The 21952-nt window shown below is 40.4% G+C and overlaps 1 protein-coding gene across 1 annotated transcript in view; it reads right to left on the bottom strand.

Moving 5' to 3' along the window:
* Positions 1 to 21952, bottom strand: part of LOC106080166 (neuronal acetylcholine receptor subunit alpha-10-like) — a 57935-nt gene that overhangs the window by 20949 nt on the left and 15034 nt on the right. Inside the window, exons 3-4 of the mRNA XM_056021689.1 lie at positions 21819 to 21863; positions 3538 to 3647 (exon numbers count right to left, since the gene is read on the bottom strand). Coding sequence (XP_055877664.1) covers positions 3538 to 3647; positions 21819 to 21863 — 155 coding nt within the window. The remainder of the gene's footprint in view (positions 1 to 3537; positions 3648 to 21818; positions 21864 to 21952) is intronic.

The following is a 21952-nucleotide window of genomic DNA, read 5'->3' as shown; positions in this document are numbered from 1 at the left end:
ACGGTACTAATGTAACCTTTAGTCTTCCACTCCAGACTTACTTAGACTTAGGTCCTCCTGCGCCGTTCGGCGCATTGGGTGGCAAGCTGTCTCCACAAAGATCTGTCACTGGCATTGTCTAGAGCCTCCTCCCACCTGGTGTCCACTGTTTTGGGTCCTCTATGAAAATGTGGCACCAATTTATATGAGGACGTCCCTGTTTGCGCTTTCCTCGTACTGGCCTCCAGTTCATTATAACTCTTGGTATGCGTAATTCATTTTGTCGGAGAACATGTCCCGCAAACCTCGTTCGACGCTCTGTCACAACCTCACTAAGTGTTCGACTCCCAGTTCGGCATAGGATCTGCCGGTCCCAAGCCCGGGTGAGAAAGGAGGAGGGTTTGGCGTGGGGCTAGCAACCCCACCCTGTAAAACCACAATCGCTACAGAAACGGCAAACTTGACACTTCCACTCCAGAGATATTGCAAAAAAAAAAAAAAAAAAAAGGGGGGGGGGGCATCTTGTCCTCGCGCATAACCAAGGTATTGCTATAGTCAGTGCTTTTTTTTTTTTAATAGGTGCCGGTACTCAGTGATGGATTGCCTAACTTTTAACTACTAATAAATTAATAATAAACATTAAAATACACAAAAAAAAGTAATATTTTTTTCCCACATTGAAAAAGGTGCCGGTACTCCGTACCGGTGCGTACCGTCACCAAAAAAAAAAAGCACAGGCTATAGTTAATAAAAACATAGATCTAATTCAAAGAACGTTTATAGCCTACCCGCACGGATACACGAAGGCAGGTCTCTGGTCTCAGAGTTTGTAATTAAAATGTGTTACCATCATTCAATAAGTGAAATCTACGACTTTCATTGCTTGATAACGAAATGTATAAGCGAACTCTTCTAACAGCAGACATGTCTTGGACAATGAAAAGTCTGAGATGGTTTTGAAGGGAGTTTGCAGAGAGGTATCTAGTATGTTTTGAACCAACGACTTCTTTGATAGCTTAGAGCGAAACTAATGAAAGAATTTAAAAAGAATCAATATAAGTCTTCTCCAAGACAACACACAAACAAACAAACAAACAAATATTTAGTTCACAACTTCATTTCATCAGGAGGTGCGATGGCTGAGGGGTAAAGCGCTTGGCTTGGGTCACGGGTTCAAATTCTGGTGAAGACTGGGATTTTAATTTCGGGATCTGAGATCTCCCAGCTCTAATGGGTACCTGACACTAGCTGGGGAAAAGTAAAGGCAGTTGGTCGTTGTGATGGCCACATGACACCCTCGTTAACCGTAGGCCACAGAAAACAGATGACTTTCCATCATTAGCCCCATATCGCAAGGTCTGAAACGGGAACTTTGCTTTTACTTCATTTCACAAACTAATTCTGACCTGTCATTTTACATTGAGTCCATTTCTCTATAAATTCACAATTTTAGTTCTCTTTTTACTTCTTTAACTATAATATCATTTAAAGAATTGACCGATTAAACATTTTATTCCAAAATCCAATCCTCATTGTTTTTCTACCGGAAATGAGGACCCCTCGCTAAGGTCTATAACTGAACAAAAAAATCAAACAAAAAAACTAAAACAAATTAATTCCACTTATCTTATTCATGGCAATTGGACTCAATGTAAAATGACAGGTCAGAATTAGTTTGTGAAATGAAGTAAAAGCAAAGTTCCCGTTTCAGACCTTGCGATATGGGGCTAATGATGTAAAGGTCATCTGTTTCTGTGGCCCATGATTAACGAGGGTGTCATGTGGCCAGCAGACGATTGCATAATATATAGAACAATAAAAACAACACAAGACACAGATATTTTACAAAGAGAATTAGATGAATTACAGAAATGGGAATCAAATTGGAGCATGTCTTTCCACCCAGAAAAATGTCAGTTGTTAAGAGTAACAAAAAAACTAAAACAAATTAATTCCACTTATCTTATTCATGGCAAACCAGTAACACAGACTAAAAACGCAAAAATACCTAGGTGTTATAATAAATGAAAAACTATCATGGAATCCACATATTGATGAAACTACAAAAAAATCAAACAAAGCATTAGGATTTATTAAAAGAAATTTCTATAAATCAAATAAGAACATAAAACTAAAATGTTATTTAACCTTGGTTAGGCCAATAATAGAATATGCATCCTCTGTTTGGGACCCCTCAACTCAAGAAAACATTAAGAAACTAGAACAGACACAAAATAGAGCAGTGCGATTCATAACAAACGAATATTCACATTTGACTAGAGTAACACCTTTAGTAAAATCACTGAATTTAGAAAGCCTTCAGGACAGAAGGCTCAAAAGTAAAGTAGCAATAATACATAAAACACTGAACCATAATCTTCAAATACAAAAACAAAATTTAATAAAATACTCTGAAAGACACAAAGATAAAGGCACATTCCTCGTCCCATATGCTAGGACAAATTTGTGCAAATACTCCTTCTTCCCTAGTGCTATTAGAGCATGGAATGGGTTGCCTGAGCTAGCCAGGAAAACCAGTGACTTGGCAGAATTTAAGTCATTGGTTAATATGCATGACTAAATGCATGACGCGTAGGACGTAATCATCTTCTTTTTTGAAGTAACGTCTGTATTATATAAGATAACTAGGAATGCACAGAACATAAAAAATATGGAGAACAGTTCTGTGATGTTGTTTCTCTAGCATGACAGTATATTACAGCTTAATATTAATATATGCTATCTTCTTCAGCCATTAGCTGCATCAACCAAGAACCAAGTTATTACATAAATAGACAGTTCAATAGCCTAAATATGTACAAAATGAGATCAATACATTGTTGTTGTTTTTCCGCGATGTGAAGATAGATAAAAAAAAATCAACAACGTGAGAGCCACTGGAACCAAACCAAGCTCTATATAAAAAAAGGAGCCATCATCATTTGTCTTAAGATGTATTACGTCGAAACATTCAGACTTTTAGTGTCCCGCCATTAAAAACTGTTTCAGAATCGGATCAATAGAAAGCGGAAGTGAATCCGAGTCTAATTCAGCTCGTTTGTGGCTGGAGATATAAAATGTGTGCTCTGTAGACATCCGTCGGAAATGTCTTGACACACAAATACATATACGTTGGATCAGAGAAACAGTTCAAAGTTTTATTTAGATCTTTTCATGGCTATTTATAGCACTGGTCCGAGCAATTCACAAATGGGAAATATAAACAGGCTGGAATAAATAAAAACATTGAGAATGAAGAGATGAGAAGGGCAATAATTCAGTCGTCCTCAAATATCCGAACAGCGTGTCATAAAAAAAAAATCTTCGAAGGCTGAAGGGTCGTGCGGTTTGCGCGCTGGACTGTCGTTCGTTCGTCTCGAGAGTCCTGTGTTGATACGCTACCCACTACCATCCCCCGTCGTACTGCGGGAGGTTTGGACTAGGAAGTAGATTATCTTCAGCTCTGAAGGGAACATGGAAAGCATTTAGAAACATTTGACAACAATGAATCTGTGAGACCTAGTCTAGAAGAACGTGACCAATGGTAGCGACAGTTACCTGTTGTAGAGGACGATGTCCGGCAGCCACAGTTTCTGGCACGGGATCCTGATGGACGAGATGCCGCCAAAGTCTGAAACTGACCAATTGAGTCTTTGATCAAACCACTCCTGGAAAGACAGACCAAACAGAAATTAGCAAAAATCCTGGCCTGTCAACTATGCTGGTGTGAAAGTTTTTGTTTGAGCCAAATATTGTACATGTTTGTATGTATTCCGTATGTCTGTTTTTACATCAATATTGTAAACACACCACAGAGGACAACAAAAGAAAACAATAAGGACCTCTGAGGGCGCAGTCGTCATAATTGAATGTTCCACACTATGTGCTTCACCGGAGCCAACAGCTTTGATTTATGTTGTAGAGCGAATAATGTAAAGTCCAACTGCTATTTTTCCCCAATAAAAATTGGTTACATTAACAAAGTTAGACGCAAAACAGATGACAAAAAAAAAAAAAACAGTCAATAAGGACTTCCGAGGGCGGCGCTGTCGTTCCGACTGTTATGGAGTGTGTGTGTGTTTATATGATGAAAGTGGGACGAAGTTATTGATTGGTTGTGAATGATGCAACATAGGTGGCATTGTCGTCATTAAGTCTTGGTTAGGAGTGACGACTCCAGAACGTAAGACTGAAAGGTTGTGTTATTGTAGTGGGTTAGATTTTGTTAAAATAAAGATAGTGTTACGATTCTCTATCAACCCTTGACAAAACAATGTGGCTAAGCCAAGAACCAGACAACTTGGGCTCTGATATAACGAGACACTTTAATGAGTGTAATAAATAATGAAGAGAAGACAATCCAATACTTTACAAATGGGCAGAAGTCTATGTCTGAATAGAACAGATATACACAACTTGTCAAAACAAATATATTGTTCTTGTTTCACTCTCAGTCCGACTCACTTGACCCAAAGTCTTTAAAAAAAACAACACATAGTTCATACTTCATAGTCAGATAACCCCATACACCGTTGACCTACACGGGGAATGTTTACACCAGTCCTTTTAAAAGTACACAGGCCTGTGTCGCTTGTGTCGGTTGATTACCCATAGGACTACACTGACCAGCATCACAGTTCAGTTACAACATTATTACTGAAGTCTACAACTTTTATTTCATCTGATCACTATTTGATTTTGTTTATATTATTAATAAAGTTCTTTTTAGTTTTGTTCACTAAAGGAAGTTATTCGAGTTACTTGAAGTTTTATTAGTTAAAATGTATTACACCTACAACGGTGGTCTACCAGCAGTTTGGGGCTACAAGACAACGACTGGTAACAACATCGACCAAATATCTACAACCTCCACTTCACCTGGGGACAGATGTTACTTAGTAACAAATGTCAATAGTTCTTTGCCTATCTTTTTTATTATAGCTCATCATCATTGACACTGCTCAATGTAATATACCCGCCACAGCTCATCAGTTATAAATTCAGCGTAGTTTTTTTTTTTACATTGAGTAAATGTGTGTGTGTGTGTGTGTGTGTTATCTCTGTGTGTGTGTGTGTGTGTGTGTAGTAGATGGCTGGTTGAATTCTGAGAAGAAAACGCGACACTTAATATCAATACAAACTAAACTAAGACTGATATACAGACTGATATACAGACTGATATGCAGACTGATATGCAGACTGATACGCAGACTGAAAACAGAGAGAAATACAGACTGAAATACAGACTGATATACAGAGAGAAATACAGACTGATATACAGACTAAAATACAGACTGAAATACAGACTGAAATACAGACTGAAATACAGACTGAAATACAGACTGAAATACAGACTGAAATACAGACTGAAATACAGACTGAAATACAGACTGATATACAGACTGAAATACAGACTGAAATACAGACTGAAATACAGACTGAAATACAGACTGAAATACAGACTGAAATACAGACTGAACTACAGACTGAAATACAGACTGAACTACAGACTGAAATACAGAGAGAAAAAGACTAAAAGAAAAACAAATGTCTACATCAGTGTTTCCCAAACTTTTTCCTTAACGGAACACTTCGTACACTCTGAGTATTGAGTGAAACACTTTGTAGTTTTTTTTAGAGACATTGACGTGGTGGCTTACTAGTTAATGTTTCCAGTAGTTTGTGAAACATTTTTTCAAGCCTCTTGGAACACTAGGGCTCTGCGGAACACAGTTTGGGACACACTGGTCTACATATTAAGGCGTGATGGTTTGTTCAAGGTCTGTACACAGTTTTGTACACATAGTCGTGTCTTATCTTATCTTATATAATGCAGACGTTACTTCAAAAAAGAAGATGATTACGTTCTAATCATGTCTTTAGAGAAACATTGCCAGTCAAGGTCAGGACCTTGTGGACCTACAATACACTTGTATTTATTTACTTTGACCTAGAGATGGAAATAGAGAGAGAGAGAGAGAGAGTGGGAAAGAGGGAAAGAGAGAACAAGAGAAAAACGAGAGAGAGAGAGAGCGAGAGAGAGAGAGAGAGAGAGAGAGAGAGAGAGAGAGAGAGAAAGAGAACTACGGTAAATAGAGGGGGAAAAAAAGAAAGTATTACATTTATTTCTCTTGAATCTAGGTTTGTGAAGACTGATTTGTTTTTTTACATGAGTTTTGGTTCTTGGTTTTATCTCTATAACGAACTCAAACCGTGCTCTTCAATTAGCACTTCCTTAGATCATCAGAGGAGGGACACGGAGGGAGGGGGAAATCCACGCGGAGGGAAAGGAATATTTATATATCTTGATGTTACCAAACATTTTGTCAATAAATATTGGCCAAGTTTTAGAGTGTCCCTGTTTCTTACACAGGCCTAGGAAGAGAACGAGCAGAGACAGACAGACAGACAGAGAGATACAAACAGACAGATATTAAACTACTTTAGTAACACAGATGAGTTCCATATAAACGAATATTGAAAATATAGATCAGTCACTGAGTGAGTCGATTAGGTCGAGGGTCGAGTCTTAGCTTTTTAGTTTGTGGGGTAAGGATATGGAGGTGAAACGCAGTTACATTTTTTTTTTAAAGTTTAGAAGACTTTCAAGATACTCATTGATGTGGTAGTTGATTTGTGTAAACTTGAGAGCAAATGTGGATATGAGAATGTAGCGACAATAACATTCATATAACATATGTCATAAGTAGCTTTAGTGGTAGAGTCAGACGAAAAGAAGTTGATCGACAATTTTAGACCAACATACACAGGTCCACAGCAGTCCACACATACACACACACGCCCAGACAGATGTCAACACACATCTACCCATAAATACTTCTACCACACGTCCACACGCATCATCACAAACATCTACCCACACATACACATCACACAAACACATCGACACACATGTATCCATACGTCCACACACATCAACAAACACACATCCACACACATCAACACACACACACACCTACCCACATGTTCACACACATCCACCCACACGTCCACGCACATCAACACACACATCCACACACATCAACCCACACACACCTATACGTCCACACAAATCAACACACACATCCACCCACACGTCCACCCACATCAACACACACATTCACCCACATGTCCATACACATCAACCCACACACACCCACACGTCCACAAACATCAACCCACACACACCCACACGTCCACACACATCAACTCACACACACCCACACGTCCACACACATCAACACCCACCCACACACATCAACCCACACCCACCCACACGTCCACACACATTAACACACCCACCCACACACATCAACCCACACACGTCCACACGCCCACACATCAACACACACACACCCACACGTCCACACACATCAACACCCACACCCACACACCCACACATCAACACCCATACACCCACACGTCCACACACACCCACACGTCCACACACATCAATACACACATCCACCCACATGTCCACAAACATCAACACACACATCCACACGTCCACACACATCAACACACACATCCACCCACACGTCCACACACATCAACACACACCCACACACATCAACCCACACCCACCCACACGTCCACACACATTAACACACACCCACACACATCAACCCACACACACCCACACGCCCACACATCAACACACACACACCCACACGTCCACACACATCAAAACACCCACCCACACACCCACACATCAACATCCATACACCCACACGTCCACACACACCCACACGTCCACACACATCAATACACACATCCACCCACATGTCCACAAACATCAACACACACATCCACACACATCAACCCACACACACCTATACGTCCACACAAATCAACACACACATCCACCCACACGTCCACCCACATCAACACACACATCCACCCACATGTCCATACACATCAACCCACACACACCCACACGTCCACAAACATCAACCCACACACACCCACACGTCCACACACATCAACTCACACACCCACACGTCCACACACATCAACACCCACCCACACACATCAACCCACACCCACCCACACGTCCACACACATTAACACACCCACCCACACACATCAACCCACACACACCCACACGCCCACACATCAACACACACCCACCCACACGTCCACACACATCAACACCCACACCCACACATCAACACCCATACACCCACACGTCCACACCCACCCACACGTCCACACACATCAATACACACATCCACCCACATGTCCACAAACATCAACACACACATCCACACGTCCACACACATCAACACACACATCCACCCACACGTCCACACACATCAACACACACCCACACACATCAACCCACACCCACCCACACGTCCACACACATTAACACACACACCCACACACATCAACCCACACACACCCACACGCCCACACATCAACACACACACCCACACGTCCACACACATCAACACACCCACCCACACACCCACACATCAACACCCATACACCCACACGTCCACACACACCCACACGTCCACACACATCAATACACACATCCACCCACATGTCCACAAACATCAACACACACACATCCACACGTCCACACACATCAACACACACATCCACTCACACGTCCACACACATCAACACACATCCACCCACACGTCCACACACATCAACACACACATCCACCAACACGTACACACACATAATCACACACATCCACCCACACGTCCACACACATCAACTTCCACACCCACACACATCAACACATCCATCCACACGTCCACACACATCAACACACACATCCACCCACACGTCCACACACATCAACACACACATCCACCCACACGTCCACACACATCAACACACACATCTACCCACACACACCTATACGTCCACACGCATCAACACACACATCCACCCTCATGTCCACACACATCCACCCACACGTCCACCCACATCCACAAACATCAACACACACACACACACCTATACGTCCACACACATCCACCCACACATCCACCCACACGTCCACACACATCAACACACACACCTATACGTCCACACACATCAACACACACACCTATACGTCCCCACACGTCCACACACATCAACACACACACACCTATACGTCCACACACATCCACCTACACGTCCACATACATCAACCTACACATACACTCACACGTTCACACACATCAACACACACACACCAACCACACATCCACACACACACAACAACACACGAGTCCACACATATCTACACGCCCAAAACACGTCTACCATACAAATAACGCCAACAAACGCATGTGCAAATGTCCACACACGTCCTCACCCACACATAAGTAAGCTCGTCCACACATGTGTCCACACATCCAAGCTTCTACTGACAGTACTAAATCAATCAACGTTTCGGGTCGATAAATGATAAGTTTTTTGGTTTTTTTTTACTTTTCTGGTCGGCCGAAGTCCGAATTCGATGTCTGACAGGTAGACTGGCTGCCTTTTTGTTTGTATTGGATATTGAATTTACTGGATATTGAACTACTTATAGACACATATCACTGCCGCAATCAAAAGTTTCTTTAGATGGAAACGAAAGCTTCTAGTCACTGAGTCTATAAATGAACTTTGTTAAAAGTGGAATCAAGGCTTCATTGCATTAATCAAAGGCGAATAAGTGACAAAAAAAAACCCAGCTCTGAGTTGTTTCTCTCTTGTTTCCCTGTATTGATCAACGTCTGCGATGCGTCTGCGTGGAGTCCATCATTGGATTAGAGAGTTGGGTGTATTTACAAGACTTCTGAGCTAGAGATTAATAGACCGGACAGATGCCGGACTGTCGAACCGTGGTCAAGATAGCCAGGGGTCGACATTTCTTTGATCCTTCATTAGTGAGCAGGACTGAGCAAGGTCATAGAACACACGGTAACCATCTTGTCAAATGTGAATAAAGGGGCAAGGAAGTGACGTCATGACTCGGCTCGCCGTAACTGTAGATACAGACTCAATACAGAGGGTATTTTTAATTCTGCAGGAAGAAAATAGTCGCTTTTGGTGAATTTCATTTATTTTCTATGACTAGTTTTACCGCCCAAGAGTACCATTTCCTTTAAGAGATCTTAATAAATTAGGAGTCGTATAACTAGAATAGAAACACTATTTCAATGTCAGTGGTATAGGCTACTGATCAATTATAGGACAAAGTTATTGCTATATTGGTTAACTAGCCGGATATGACCCTGCGGGCCTTAGTTTGGGTATTACTGATCTACTGGATTGAACTTAGATCTATGTCAAACATGTAGAATATTCCATTTACATATTTTTTAAAATTTTAGCCACGAAAATAAAAGAAGTGTGTGAAAAATATTGTGAAAACGGGTTTACGCGATTAAAAAAATAGTTTCGCTCTATAATACTGATGATAGAGAAAAAATTTGGTTCTTGTCGTCTATTTTAAAGGTCCTGCGGTTGTGGGAGGAAATTAAATATGAACTACGGTCTCCGCCATGATCTAAGGTACATTTATGGCAAGTTTTATCAAGATAGGTCAATCCGTTAGATTTTTATTCGGGACATACATACATACATACATACATGCATACATACATGCATACATACATACATACATGCATAGGCCTACATAGATGCATACATACATGCATGCATATTATAGATCAGCGATTCTCAACCTTTTATGCTCGGCGACCCCTTTTTACAATCCCCCACTCTGCCGCGACCCCCCCTCCCCCGCAAATACACACAGCAATAGAAGAATAGACAAAAACAATCCATTTTTTCGATGGTCTTTGGCGACCCCTGGCAAATCGTCAATCGACCCCCATGGGGGGTCGCGACACACAGGTTGAGAACCCCTGTTATAGATTAAAGGCTTTTTACACAGCCAGTGGTACACTTGTTAATAAAAGAACTATTTCAAAGTCATTGTCAAACTTTATTTCTAATTCATTGGCAAATTGGTGAATCAAAGAAATTTTCTTTTTAAACTAAGAGTTATGTCCCGGTGAATTGATTTAAAAAAAAACATTGACCGAAAAAAAAAGGAAATAAATGACGTCATAGATGCCAAGACAGAAGTCTTGATTAGCGTCTGGAAGAAGACACGTGCTGCCAAGCTATGTATTTAAGACCTTTTGACAACCATATTTACACTGGCTCGCCCTACATCAGAAACCCATCAGCGCCGTCCTCTGATGAACGGATGGGGACAGCGGGGGGGGGGGGACTGAACGGAAAGCCACCGTGGTCATTTGAATCGGTCTGGTCAGTAGTAAATATTTTAGCGAGATCCCTAGTCCAGTAACTGGGGTGTGCTGTGTGTGGTCATTGGATCAACTAGACCAGATTGAAGGATGAATGTATATCATCATCAGGGCCGGCCTTAGCTAATTGGAGGCCCTAGGCGAAGTTAATTTGGTGGCCCAAAAAGAAATAGTAAAATAAAAAATAAAACAGCCAAAAAAATAAAACTGAACCCTATTTAATTACATCCTAGTGTACTCTTAAAAAAAAAAGGTTCTGAGCCCTGTCTGAGGCGCCCACCCATTCTAGGCCTTGGGTGGCTGCCTAGTTAGCCTATGACTAAGGCCGGCCCTTTCATCATTATACGATCTCATGCTAAAAATAGCACGAAATTTCAGAAGGTCAAAACTACTAAACTTTTGAGCGTCAATAACACTAGATCTGCAGTAAGAGGCCAGAAATAGGCAGCACTGCAACATACAGATACTATGCGTACCTTTTGTGAAGTCGACTTTTAAGAGCGAAGATTGAGTCTTCGAATTCACAGGAGATTAAAATGTGCTCATCTTAGGCCACCAGGAGCTATTATTATTATTGTTGTTATTTTGTTAGAAACGAACGAGTATTCATTCTCTGGCGCTGCCTAGGGTCGAGTTTCGTTAAAGAGAAACAAAATTCATCGTAGTCCCTTTAACAGTTTTCACTGAGGAATTTTCTGGTGATGTGGCAGGTCTGCAGCAGTAACGCCCTCTGACAGGCAACGAAGATGTTCCTAGGAATGTTAAGGGCCTTGAAGGTGTCTGTGAGGTCAGTTGTTATTATCCCCTCGGTTGATATAACAATGGGGTATGTTGTTATTTTGGACAATTTCCATAGACGCTTAATCTCCAAGCCTAGGTTCCCATATATTCTTTGTTTTTTCTATCTCAGTTTTTCTTAAATTATGAGACAGTGGTACGGCGATATCGATAATGGTAGCGGTTTTTTCTTTTTTTATCGATGAACAGCAGATCTGAGCGATTGAAATCTACCGTTTTGTTGGTCATTATTATTATTATTATGTTAGAAATGAACGAGTAGTCATTCTCTGGCGCTGCCAGGGTCGAGTTTCGCTAAAGGGAAAAAAGATTCATCGTAGTCCCTTTAACAGTTTCCACTGAGGAATTTTCTGGTTATTATTATTATTATGTTAGAAATGAACAAGTAGTCATTCTCTGGCACTGCCAGGGTCGAGTTTCGCTAAAGAGAAACAAAATTCATCGTAGTCCCTTTAACAGTTTCCACTGAGGAATTTTCTGGTGATGTGGCAGGTCTGCAGCAGTACCGCCCTCTGACAGGCAACGAAGATATTCCTAGGAATGTTAAGGGCCTTGAAGGTGTCTGTGAGGTCAGTTGTTATTATCCCCTCGGTTGATATAACAATGGGGTATATTGTTATTTTGGACAATTTCCATAGACGCTTAATCTCCAAGCCTAGGTTCCCATATTTTCTTTGCTTTTCTATCTCAGTTTTTCTCAAATTATGAGACAGTGGTACGGCGATATCGATAATGGTAGCGGTTTTTTCTTTTTTATCAATGAACAGCAGATCCGGGCGATTGAAATCTACCGTTTTGTCGGTCAGAATAGGCCTGTCCCAGTACAGCAGATGTTCAGTAGACTCGAGAACCTCTTGCGGAGAGTATTTATAATAAGGGGAAGTGTCCTTACCGATCAATTTGTACGTCAAAGCCAGGTGTTGGTGTATTAACTTTGCAACTTGGTTATGGCGACCTAGGTAGGCTGATTCTGATAGGGCTGGACATCCTGCCATAATGTGTTCAATCGACTCGCCCACATTTCCACATTTTCGGCATTTGTCGACAACATTGAGTTTCAGGATATGCTTCTCGTAATTTTTTGTCCTGATTACTCTGTCCTGTATTGCTGTAACAAAGCCTTCTGTTTCAGGGTAGAGATGACCTGCTTTGAGCCATGTTAAGGAAGCAGCCTTGTCGATGTTGTCCCCATGTAATGAAGCCGGAAATTTTCCGTGGAGTGTTTTTTCTTCCCATTGGCGAATCTCATGCCCTGCGTCGTCCAAACCGATATTGACATCAGCATTGTGTAGGTTCAGAGGGGTTGCATCGGAGTCGTATTTCCGTAGGAAGGAAACTAATTTGTTGCTGGAGGCGAGCAGTTTTGATCGTATTTTTAAAACTTGCATCTTACACAATTTGAAGATGTTCTGCAATCCACGACCCCCATCCTTCCTGGGCAGGTATAACCTTATGGTGGAGGACTTGGGGTGTAGGCATCGAAACTTGGTTAGTAATTTTCTAGTGAGTCTGTCAATGTCATGTAGGTCGGTGTCAGTCCATTTGATCACACCGAACGTGTAAAGGAGCACAGGGACGGCCCCAGCTGTTTATTGCAGTGATGAGATTACTGCCAGACAGTTTGGTGTTGAGGATTTTATTAACTCTTTGCCTATATTTGCCAATAAAGTCCTCTTTTAATTTCTTATGGTTTATCTTGGCATTCTGGTTTATTCCAAGATATTTATAAATAGAGGCGGAGTTCAATTCCTCGATGCCTTCAAATTCAATGTTTGTGTTCGTTGCCTTGCCCTTTTTAATGCTTATGATGCCACACTTATCCAGGCCAAAAGACATACAGATATCGTCACTAAAGCATTTTACCGTTTTGATTAAGGTGTGTAATTTTTGCTCGGTTTCTGCATATAGTTTTAGATCATCCATGTATAATAAGTGGGACACACATTTTGTACATTTAGTGTCAACCCTAAAACCGTTTGTAGAGTCTTGGAGTAATGTAGATAGAGGATTAATCGCTAGGCAGAACCAGAGTGGAGATAGTGAGTCACCCTGGTATATACCTCTTCTTATGTGCACAGAACCTAGTTTATCACGATTAAGGTGCAGATTTATCTTCCAATTATTCATACAGACTTTCAATAGTTGTTTTATTCTTGGGTTGATTTTATGAATGTCCAGGGTTTTTAAAAGCCAATCATGCGGAACTGAGTCGAAAGCTTTTTTGTAGTCGATGTAACACATGTGTAAATTTCTCTTTCTTCTATTAGCTTGATGCAATATAATACCATCTATAGTTAGCTGTACTTTACAGCCCATCGACTCTTCAATGCAACCTTGTTGTTCATCTGCTAGTAGCATATGGGCAGAACAAAATTATTATTATTATTATTATTATTATTATATGTACTGACTATTACAATTCTTGTTAGTTAAAGGTGCTTCCCCTTTCTTTGTTGAATCCCTCATATACTCATTAAATATTGACATCAAGAACAAACAATAGCCACATATATTTAGACAGGAGAGATAACTCTATTTTGTCTAGCAATTATTTTATGCAGACGTTAACGAAAATTACTTTTGGCAAACGAAAATTCCAACCGAGCTTAGCGGATCAAATAGCTTACACGTAATAGATTTCATTTATATTGTTTGATGTTTACATGAAATAACTGAATAGAACTCACAGTTTTATAGGTTAGATCAAATTTTCTTTTGGAGACTAACAGACTATTTTATATTACTGGAGATTGACGATTTTTGTGTGTGTACTTTGTAGTTTGATTGTTTTGAAAACATCTCGTACTAGGCAATCCCCGTCGTCCAACGGAAGGTTTGGACTTAGTTAAATTGTTTCGCACGCCCATCTTACCGTTAGATTATGAATACATAGTTGAAGCGTAAGCAGATATCTGAAGAAGAGCAGGAGTGGAAATAGTGACGATGAACTGAGACATGGGGGTCACAAGAAAGCCCCATCACGTAAAACAAAATGACATAATTATGCCCCTGAATATTGACAATTCGGATGTATACCGAACAAAGTAGAAGTCTATGCAAATAAAAAAAATATATTAGCCATGCGACAGAAAATGAAAAAAACAAACTCTTAAGGCTTCATATTAGACGGCAATGCAAAAAAACGCAGGGCAAAAATCACAGGCGATCGGATTGTTTTAATTATGACAGCGGCTTTAGAAATATCGGAGTGGATCTATATGAACTTACGATACTATGCCGATTGTAGAGGTTCCTAAAACACTCACCCATATATCGTTTGTTAGACTGAAGTTGTGATTAGTTTATGTGAGTAAGAATATCGTAGAAAATGTGGTTAGAATTGATCCAAGACAGTTCTGAAAGATATAGAAGGTCGAGTAAACATATTTACTGTCTCTCTGGTGCCAAGGCTTCACGAGAGTCGAACGACTTAAACTGTACAACAGTAAGATTCTAGAGTTGATAAAGTCTATCTCTAACTCCTTGTCACGTATCGTGTGTCACTAAGTCATGGAATGGACCATCCCAAGGCGCTGCCTGGTCTGAGTATTGAATCATTTCATTAGGTCTGAAACTAGGTTTCCTCCCCTGCTATATGACAATCAAGGTTCTACCATGTTCAGAGAGCCTCAAGGGACATAATAACAGCCCCTTTCGTGTCTCTGAAACTGAGCTGCTGTTGAGGAATTTTAACCGAACGAACACAGAGATTCTTGAAAACTTTCTTCCACTATTCAAGGATCCCCCCCCCCCTTCTCTGTCTCTCTCTCTCTCTCTCTCTCTCTCTCTCTCTCTCTCGTTTTACCCAGACTATAAAAAAATGCGATATTCGATATTCTGATAATTTTTAACTTAACGAGAGTTATTCGCCCATGTTTCCTTTCCACGATGCAATATCCCACGCTGACCGGAAAGGGCAACTGACCGTGCTCTAAACTAATTGGACCGGTCAGTTGCCGGTACATCAGTAATAGAGTTTCAGCCGTGTCAATTTTAGCGTCATTTTATTAGCCGGAGAAAAACATTTGTACTTATCTGCCCTTGGATTTAGTTTCTAATAGAGCATTCTAATATTATGATTTGTTCCTATGTGACTATTACTGATTTATTTGGTTTTAAAAAGAAAATCTTAATCTTTTAAAATCGATTCTTCCATTATGAATAAGATGGTGGTCTATAACTTCCCATTCTATTTATTTCTTCAATATTGCAAGGAGTATTTGCACAAACAAGTCTTTCTATTAACAGTGCAGCTAATGATTTCTATATAAGATAATGCGTAAGATGTTTATGTAGGTCTATTGTACAAATAAACATTTGATTCTATAGTGCGGTAATGTCCACTGATGCCGTGTTCAAAATAAAACAAGCCAAATATTTGAAAACAAAATGCTAAAAAACAACAAAGAAATTGACAATTGCAACCATGCCACTCAATAATGTAGAATTTATTTCCCTTTTTTTCGATATGAAGCAAAATAGTTAATTACCAGTGATAAATTAACTAACTGATTAATATTTCAATTGATTCATGTTTTGTTAGGTACTGTATATAATTTTGGAAAGTTTCAACTTGATCCCAGATTGGGTGTACTTAACGTGTTCATGTTTTTCTGCCAGACAGACAACTGACAGACAGAGGGAGTTGTTAAAAGTAAGTAAAAAGTAAAGTTCCCTTTCAGACCTTGCCATCCATAGGGCAGATGATGACAAGGTCATCTGTTGTTTTTTTTTTGGTCAACGGTAAACGAGCAGGGCGTCACGTGGCCAGCACAACGACCAACCGCCTTTACTTTCCCCAACTAAAGTCAAGTACACATTAGAGCTGGGTGGACTCAGGGGCGCCCTCAGAATCTCGAAATTCAGAATCACAGTCATCACCGGGATTCAAACCCGGGACCCCAGGTTCGGAAGCCATGCGCATAATCACTCAGCTCAACCTCGAGTCGTTATTAGCTTTGTAAAAATGTAAGCCCCATTTTCTTAAGATGATTATATTTTGAAAAATTATAACGGTCAAACCAGACTTTTCGCCGTGTGGCCAATTAGGTTGGGTGACATAAACAGTCAAATTGCTAGAAAATAGAGCCGTTTAAAAAAAAAAGTGTACCCTGATGAAGAGTTTGCAAACTTCTATATCTAGGAGGAATTTTAAGAAATGGTTCGCTTCATGAAATACACAATTATGTGAACACGACAAATGCGATCAAATAATTCAGCGTGAAATTTAACTCTTTCTCTCCTAAATTACGATACCAAAGTTGATTTCACCAGAATGTGGAAAATAATTACGGAGAGAAAGAGTTAAAAAAAAAAGCCACAGACAAAATAAATTGTTTTTTTTATCATTCGCATTGGTTGCATCCGATTATTTTGTTTCCATTAATCTCAGGCCTTGACCAGTGGGGTACCTAAGGTATATGATGCCCAGAGCGCACGCATTACTCTTGGTATGCTACTGCCCTTGAAAGCTGAGTCGATTCCATCAAGGCAAATCATTATGGAAGAACTCAACACTGACCCGCGATGTCGCAGTAATAGATCGTTGCCACGTCGAACAGACCTGTGACTTGGCTATGAGCTATTGGCCTAAACTTTGGCGACTGGTCTCGCTTCAATCGTCTAGTGTCCTTTAGCTATTGCATTGCTTCGTAAGGTGGAGTCACTTAACAAAAATAGACTACTGTTGATATCAGCGACTATTACGTCACTGCTGCCAAGATTGTTGTTTTCTGGCAACGTAAGCTGAGAACCTTGTTGCAGTATCTATCACTGCACGATAAAGGGACACAACTCTCACAAATCTTTCGACCAAAGGAAATAGCCATGCATCAATTGAGAACGCTAAAAGAAGTAGGAATATATAAGAACGTTCGGATATTACGTAACGGTCAAAGGTGGTGCAGTGGCTGAGTGGTAAATCGCTTGGATTCCGAACCGGGGAATGCCGGTTCGAATCCTGGTGACGAGTATGATTTTTAATTTCGGGATCTTTGGGCGCTTCTGATTCTACCCAGCTCTAATGGGTACCTGACATTATTTGAGGAAAAGTAAAGGCGGTTGGTCGTTGTGCTGGCCATACAACACCCTCGTTAACCGTGAACCACAGAAATAGAAACAGCCTTATAGATCGCAAGGTCTAAAAGAGAACTTAACTAACTTTAAAAGAAGGGAAGGGATATAAAACTTTGTTGCAATTTGTTAAAAGGACACAAAAAGAGGGGGGGGGGGTCTTAAGATTAGTTAAATACTTTGACGATTAGTCTCCGCTATACATCAGGTTTTAAACAGATAATAATTGAAAAGTATCCCGCTTTTGTTTTTTAGAACCCAAGCGCAGCGGTTCTTCCTGCAGCCGATCCATGCACATGTACAGTACGCTCTATGTATAGTAATAGTTCAGTACGCTCTATATTCATGTACAGTACTCTCTTCCCTCTATTGTGGAAAGCGTGGTAGAGAGGCTAAGTACGCTTGAACTTGGCTTGGCTTGGCTACCTACGAAGGGGGCTCGAGGTTCGAGCGCCTAAAGGCAGCACAGAAAACCTTCTCCCAGATATCCCCTCCCCCACTGGTCCACAAATGAGATTGGACAATAGCGCTCTGAGCATGCTGAACGCTCTATGTACATGTACATTATTGTGAAAAAAACAAACTAACTGAATGCGTCAACGAAGTGGATATTTGTCCCATAATTTTTAAAGATATCATGATGAAATATGTGATTCGGGAAAATGATAATTAATAAATAAGTCTTTTGTAAAATACGTTTTTCTTGTTATGTTACTTTACCAGGAGGTATTGGTCTTGTTACGATTTGTTACAAAGTAGGGGAGGGGGTAAAAAGGTAAATTTTTTTGGTGTTAAGGAATATCCAAAAGTTCCCTATCCTCTTAATGCCAATTTTAATCAAAAGGTGTCTTAATCCCCCCCTCCCCCCAAGGTTAATAAAGAAATGAAAGAAAATGTAGATGTTCAGTTTTTGTGTTTATCTGAAAAAAGAATCCTGGGAGTCTTGGTCTCCAGGGAGGTGGCCCAGTAATCTAGGATGAGTTCTGGCTTCAATCTGGTCTCATGTCGTGTGAGTGCATTCTCGTGTCGCTGGTGCTCTCTGCTGCCACATCGCCGCCATCGTCTTCTTCTTCATTGACAACGATAACATTGGAAGAGGTTAAAATGTCTTGTGTCTCTCTCAGTGGTCTCCTGTTTAAGATGCTCAGTGGTCTATACTCAGTGGTCTCCTGTTTAAGATACTCAGTGGTCTCCTGTTTAAGATACTCAGTGGTCTATACTCAGTGGTCTCCTGTTTAAGATACTCAGTGGTCTATACTCAGTGGTCTCCTGTTTAACATACTCAGTGGTCTCCTGTTTAAGATACTTAGTGGTCTCCTGTTTAACATACTCAGTGGTCTCCTGTTTAAGATACTTAGTGGTCTCCTGTTTAACATACTCAGTGGTCTCCTGTTTAAGATACTTAGTGGTCTCCTGTTTAACATACTCAGTGGTCTCCTGTTTAAGATACTTAGTGGTCTCCTGTTTAACATACTCAGTGGTCTATACTCAGTGGTCTCCTGTTTAAGATACTCAGTGGTCTCCTGTTTAAGATGCTCAGTGGTCTATACTCAGTGGTCTCCTGTTTAAGATGCTCAGTGGTCTATACTCAGTGGTCTCCTGTTTAAGATACTCAGTGGTGTATACTCAGTGGTCTCCTGTTTAAGATACTCAGTGGTCTATACTCAGTGGTCTCCTGTTTAAGATACTCAGTGGTCTCCTGTTTAAGATGCTCAGTGGTCTATACTCAGTGGTCTCCTGTTTAAGATGCTCAGTGGTCTATACTCAGTGGTCTCCTGTTTAAGATACTCAGTGGTCTATACTCAGTGGTCTCCTGTTTAAGATACTCAGTGGTCTATACTCAGTGGTCTCCTGTTTAAGATACTCAGTGGTCTCCTGTTTAAGATACTCAGTGGTCTCCTGTTTAAGATACTCAGTGGTCTCCTGTTTAAGATACTCAGTGGTCTATACTCAGTGGTCTCCTGTTTAACATACTCAGTGGGCTATACTCAGTGGTCTCCTGTTTAACATACTCAGTGGTCTCCTGTTTAAGATACTTAGTGGTCTCCTGTTTAACATACTCAGTGGTCTCCTGTTTAAGATACTTAGTGGTCTCCTGTTTAACATACTCAGTGGGCTATACTCAGTGGTCTCCTGTTTAACATACTCAGTGGTCTCCTGTTTAAGATACTTAGTGGTCTCCTGTTTAAGATACTTAGTGGTCTCCTGTTTAAGATACTCAGTGGTCTATACTCAGTGGTCTCCTGTTTAAGATACTTAGTGGACTCCTGTTTAAGATACTCAGTGGTCTATACTCAGTGGTCTCCTGTTTAAGATACTTAGTGGTCTCCTGTTTAAGATACTCAGTGGTCTCCTGTTTAAGATACTTAGTGGTCTCCTGTTTAAGATACTTAGTGGTCTATACTCAGTGGTCTTCTGTTTAAGATACTCAGTGGTCTCCTGTTTAAGATACTTAGTGGTCTCCTGTTTAAGATACTCAGTGGTCTCCTGTTTAAGATACTTAGTGGTCTCATGTTTAAGATACTCAGTAAAAAAAAACAGTAAAAGGCAAATATTTGAGCCAAGTTTAAATCAACCTTAAAATTTCCAAGGTGGTCAAACCAAACACACACCCACACACAATTGCAGTGACAAGAACCTTATAACCAATTTTTTTTTTTTTTGCATTTCCGTGTATCTTTTTCTCACACACCAGAGGTCAGAGGTCATCTAGATCACGAGGAAAAAATCTTTTTTTTTTTGGTCTTAGGAGATTCATTTTTCTTTGTATTTTGTATTTCAAAAGTTTTTAGTGTTACACATCTTTACCCCGATAGACTCCATGGGTTACAGAGGTACGGTATAGTGTTACCATCTTTACCCCGATAGACTCCATGGGTTACAGAGGTACGGTATAGTGTTACCATCTTTACCCCGATAGACTCCATGGGTTACAGAGGTACGGTATAGTGTTACCATCTTTACCCCGATAGACTCCATGGGTTACAGAGGTACGGTATAGTGTTACCATCTTTACCCCGATAAACTCCATGGGTTACAGAGCTACGGTATAGTGTTACACATCTTTACCCCGATAAACTCCATGGGTTACAGAGCTACGGTATAGTGTTACATTTCTTTACCCCGATAAACTCCATGGGTTACAGAGCTACGGTATAGTGTTACATTTCTTTACCCCGATAAACTCCATGGGTTACAGAGCTACGGTATAGTGTTACATTTCTTTACCCCGATAAACTCCATGGGTTACAGAGCTACGGTATAGTGTTACATGTCTTTACCCCGATAAACTCCATGGGTTACAGAGCTACGGTATAGTGTTACATTTCTTTACCCCGATAAACTCCATGGGTTACAGAGCTAAGGTATAGTGTTACATTTCTTTACCCCGATAAACTCCATGGGTTACAGAGCTACGGTATAGTGTTACATTTCTTTACCCCGATAAACTCCATGGGTTACAGAGCTACGGTAAATGTTATTTTTTGTGTGTGTTTGGGTCTATATTTTTATTGTTATAGCAGTAGTGCCGAGGTGGTTCATCGAAGTCCAATTAAATTTCAATTTGTTTGGACCAATACATACATCTTATCTTATTTCATTTTAATTTGTTGAAAAATTAGTTTAGTGCAGTTGATGCATTCATTGGTGTCGAAATGGCGAATGTCTAAAACAATTTCAAAATGGCCTACTTACTGCTTCGAGCCAGACGTTAGTGGTCAAAACTTGATTCTTCTCATCCTGAAGAAAAATATTTTACAAGTTAGATATTTAGTATATAGTGCTACATTTGTAGTATAGAACTGTACACTAGAGACTTTTATAACATT

This window comes from Biomphalaria glabrata, chromosome 2 (assembly GCF_947242115.1).
Source record: "Biomphalaria glabrata chromosome 2, xgBioGlab47.1, whole genome shotgun sequence".
In the NCBI taxonomy this organism is placed as follows: Eukaryota; Metazoa; Mollusca; class Gastropoda; family Planorbidae; genus Biomphalaria; species Biomphalaria glabrata.
This window is presented reverse-complemented; position numbering and strand designations above follow the sequence as displayed.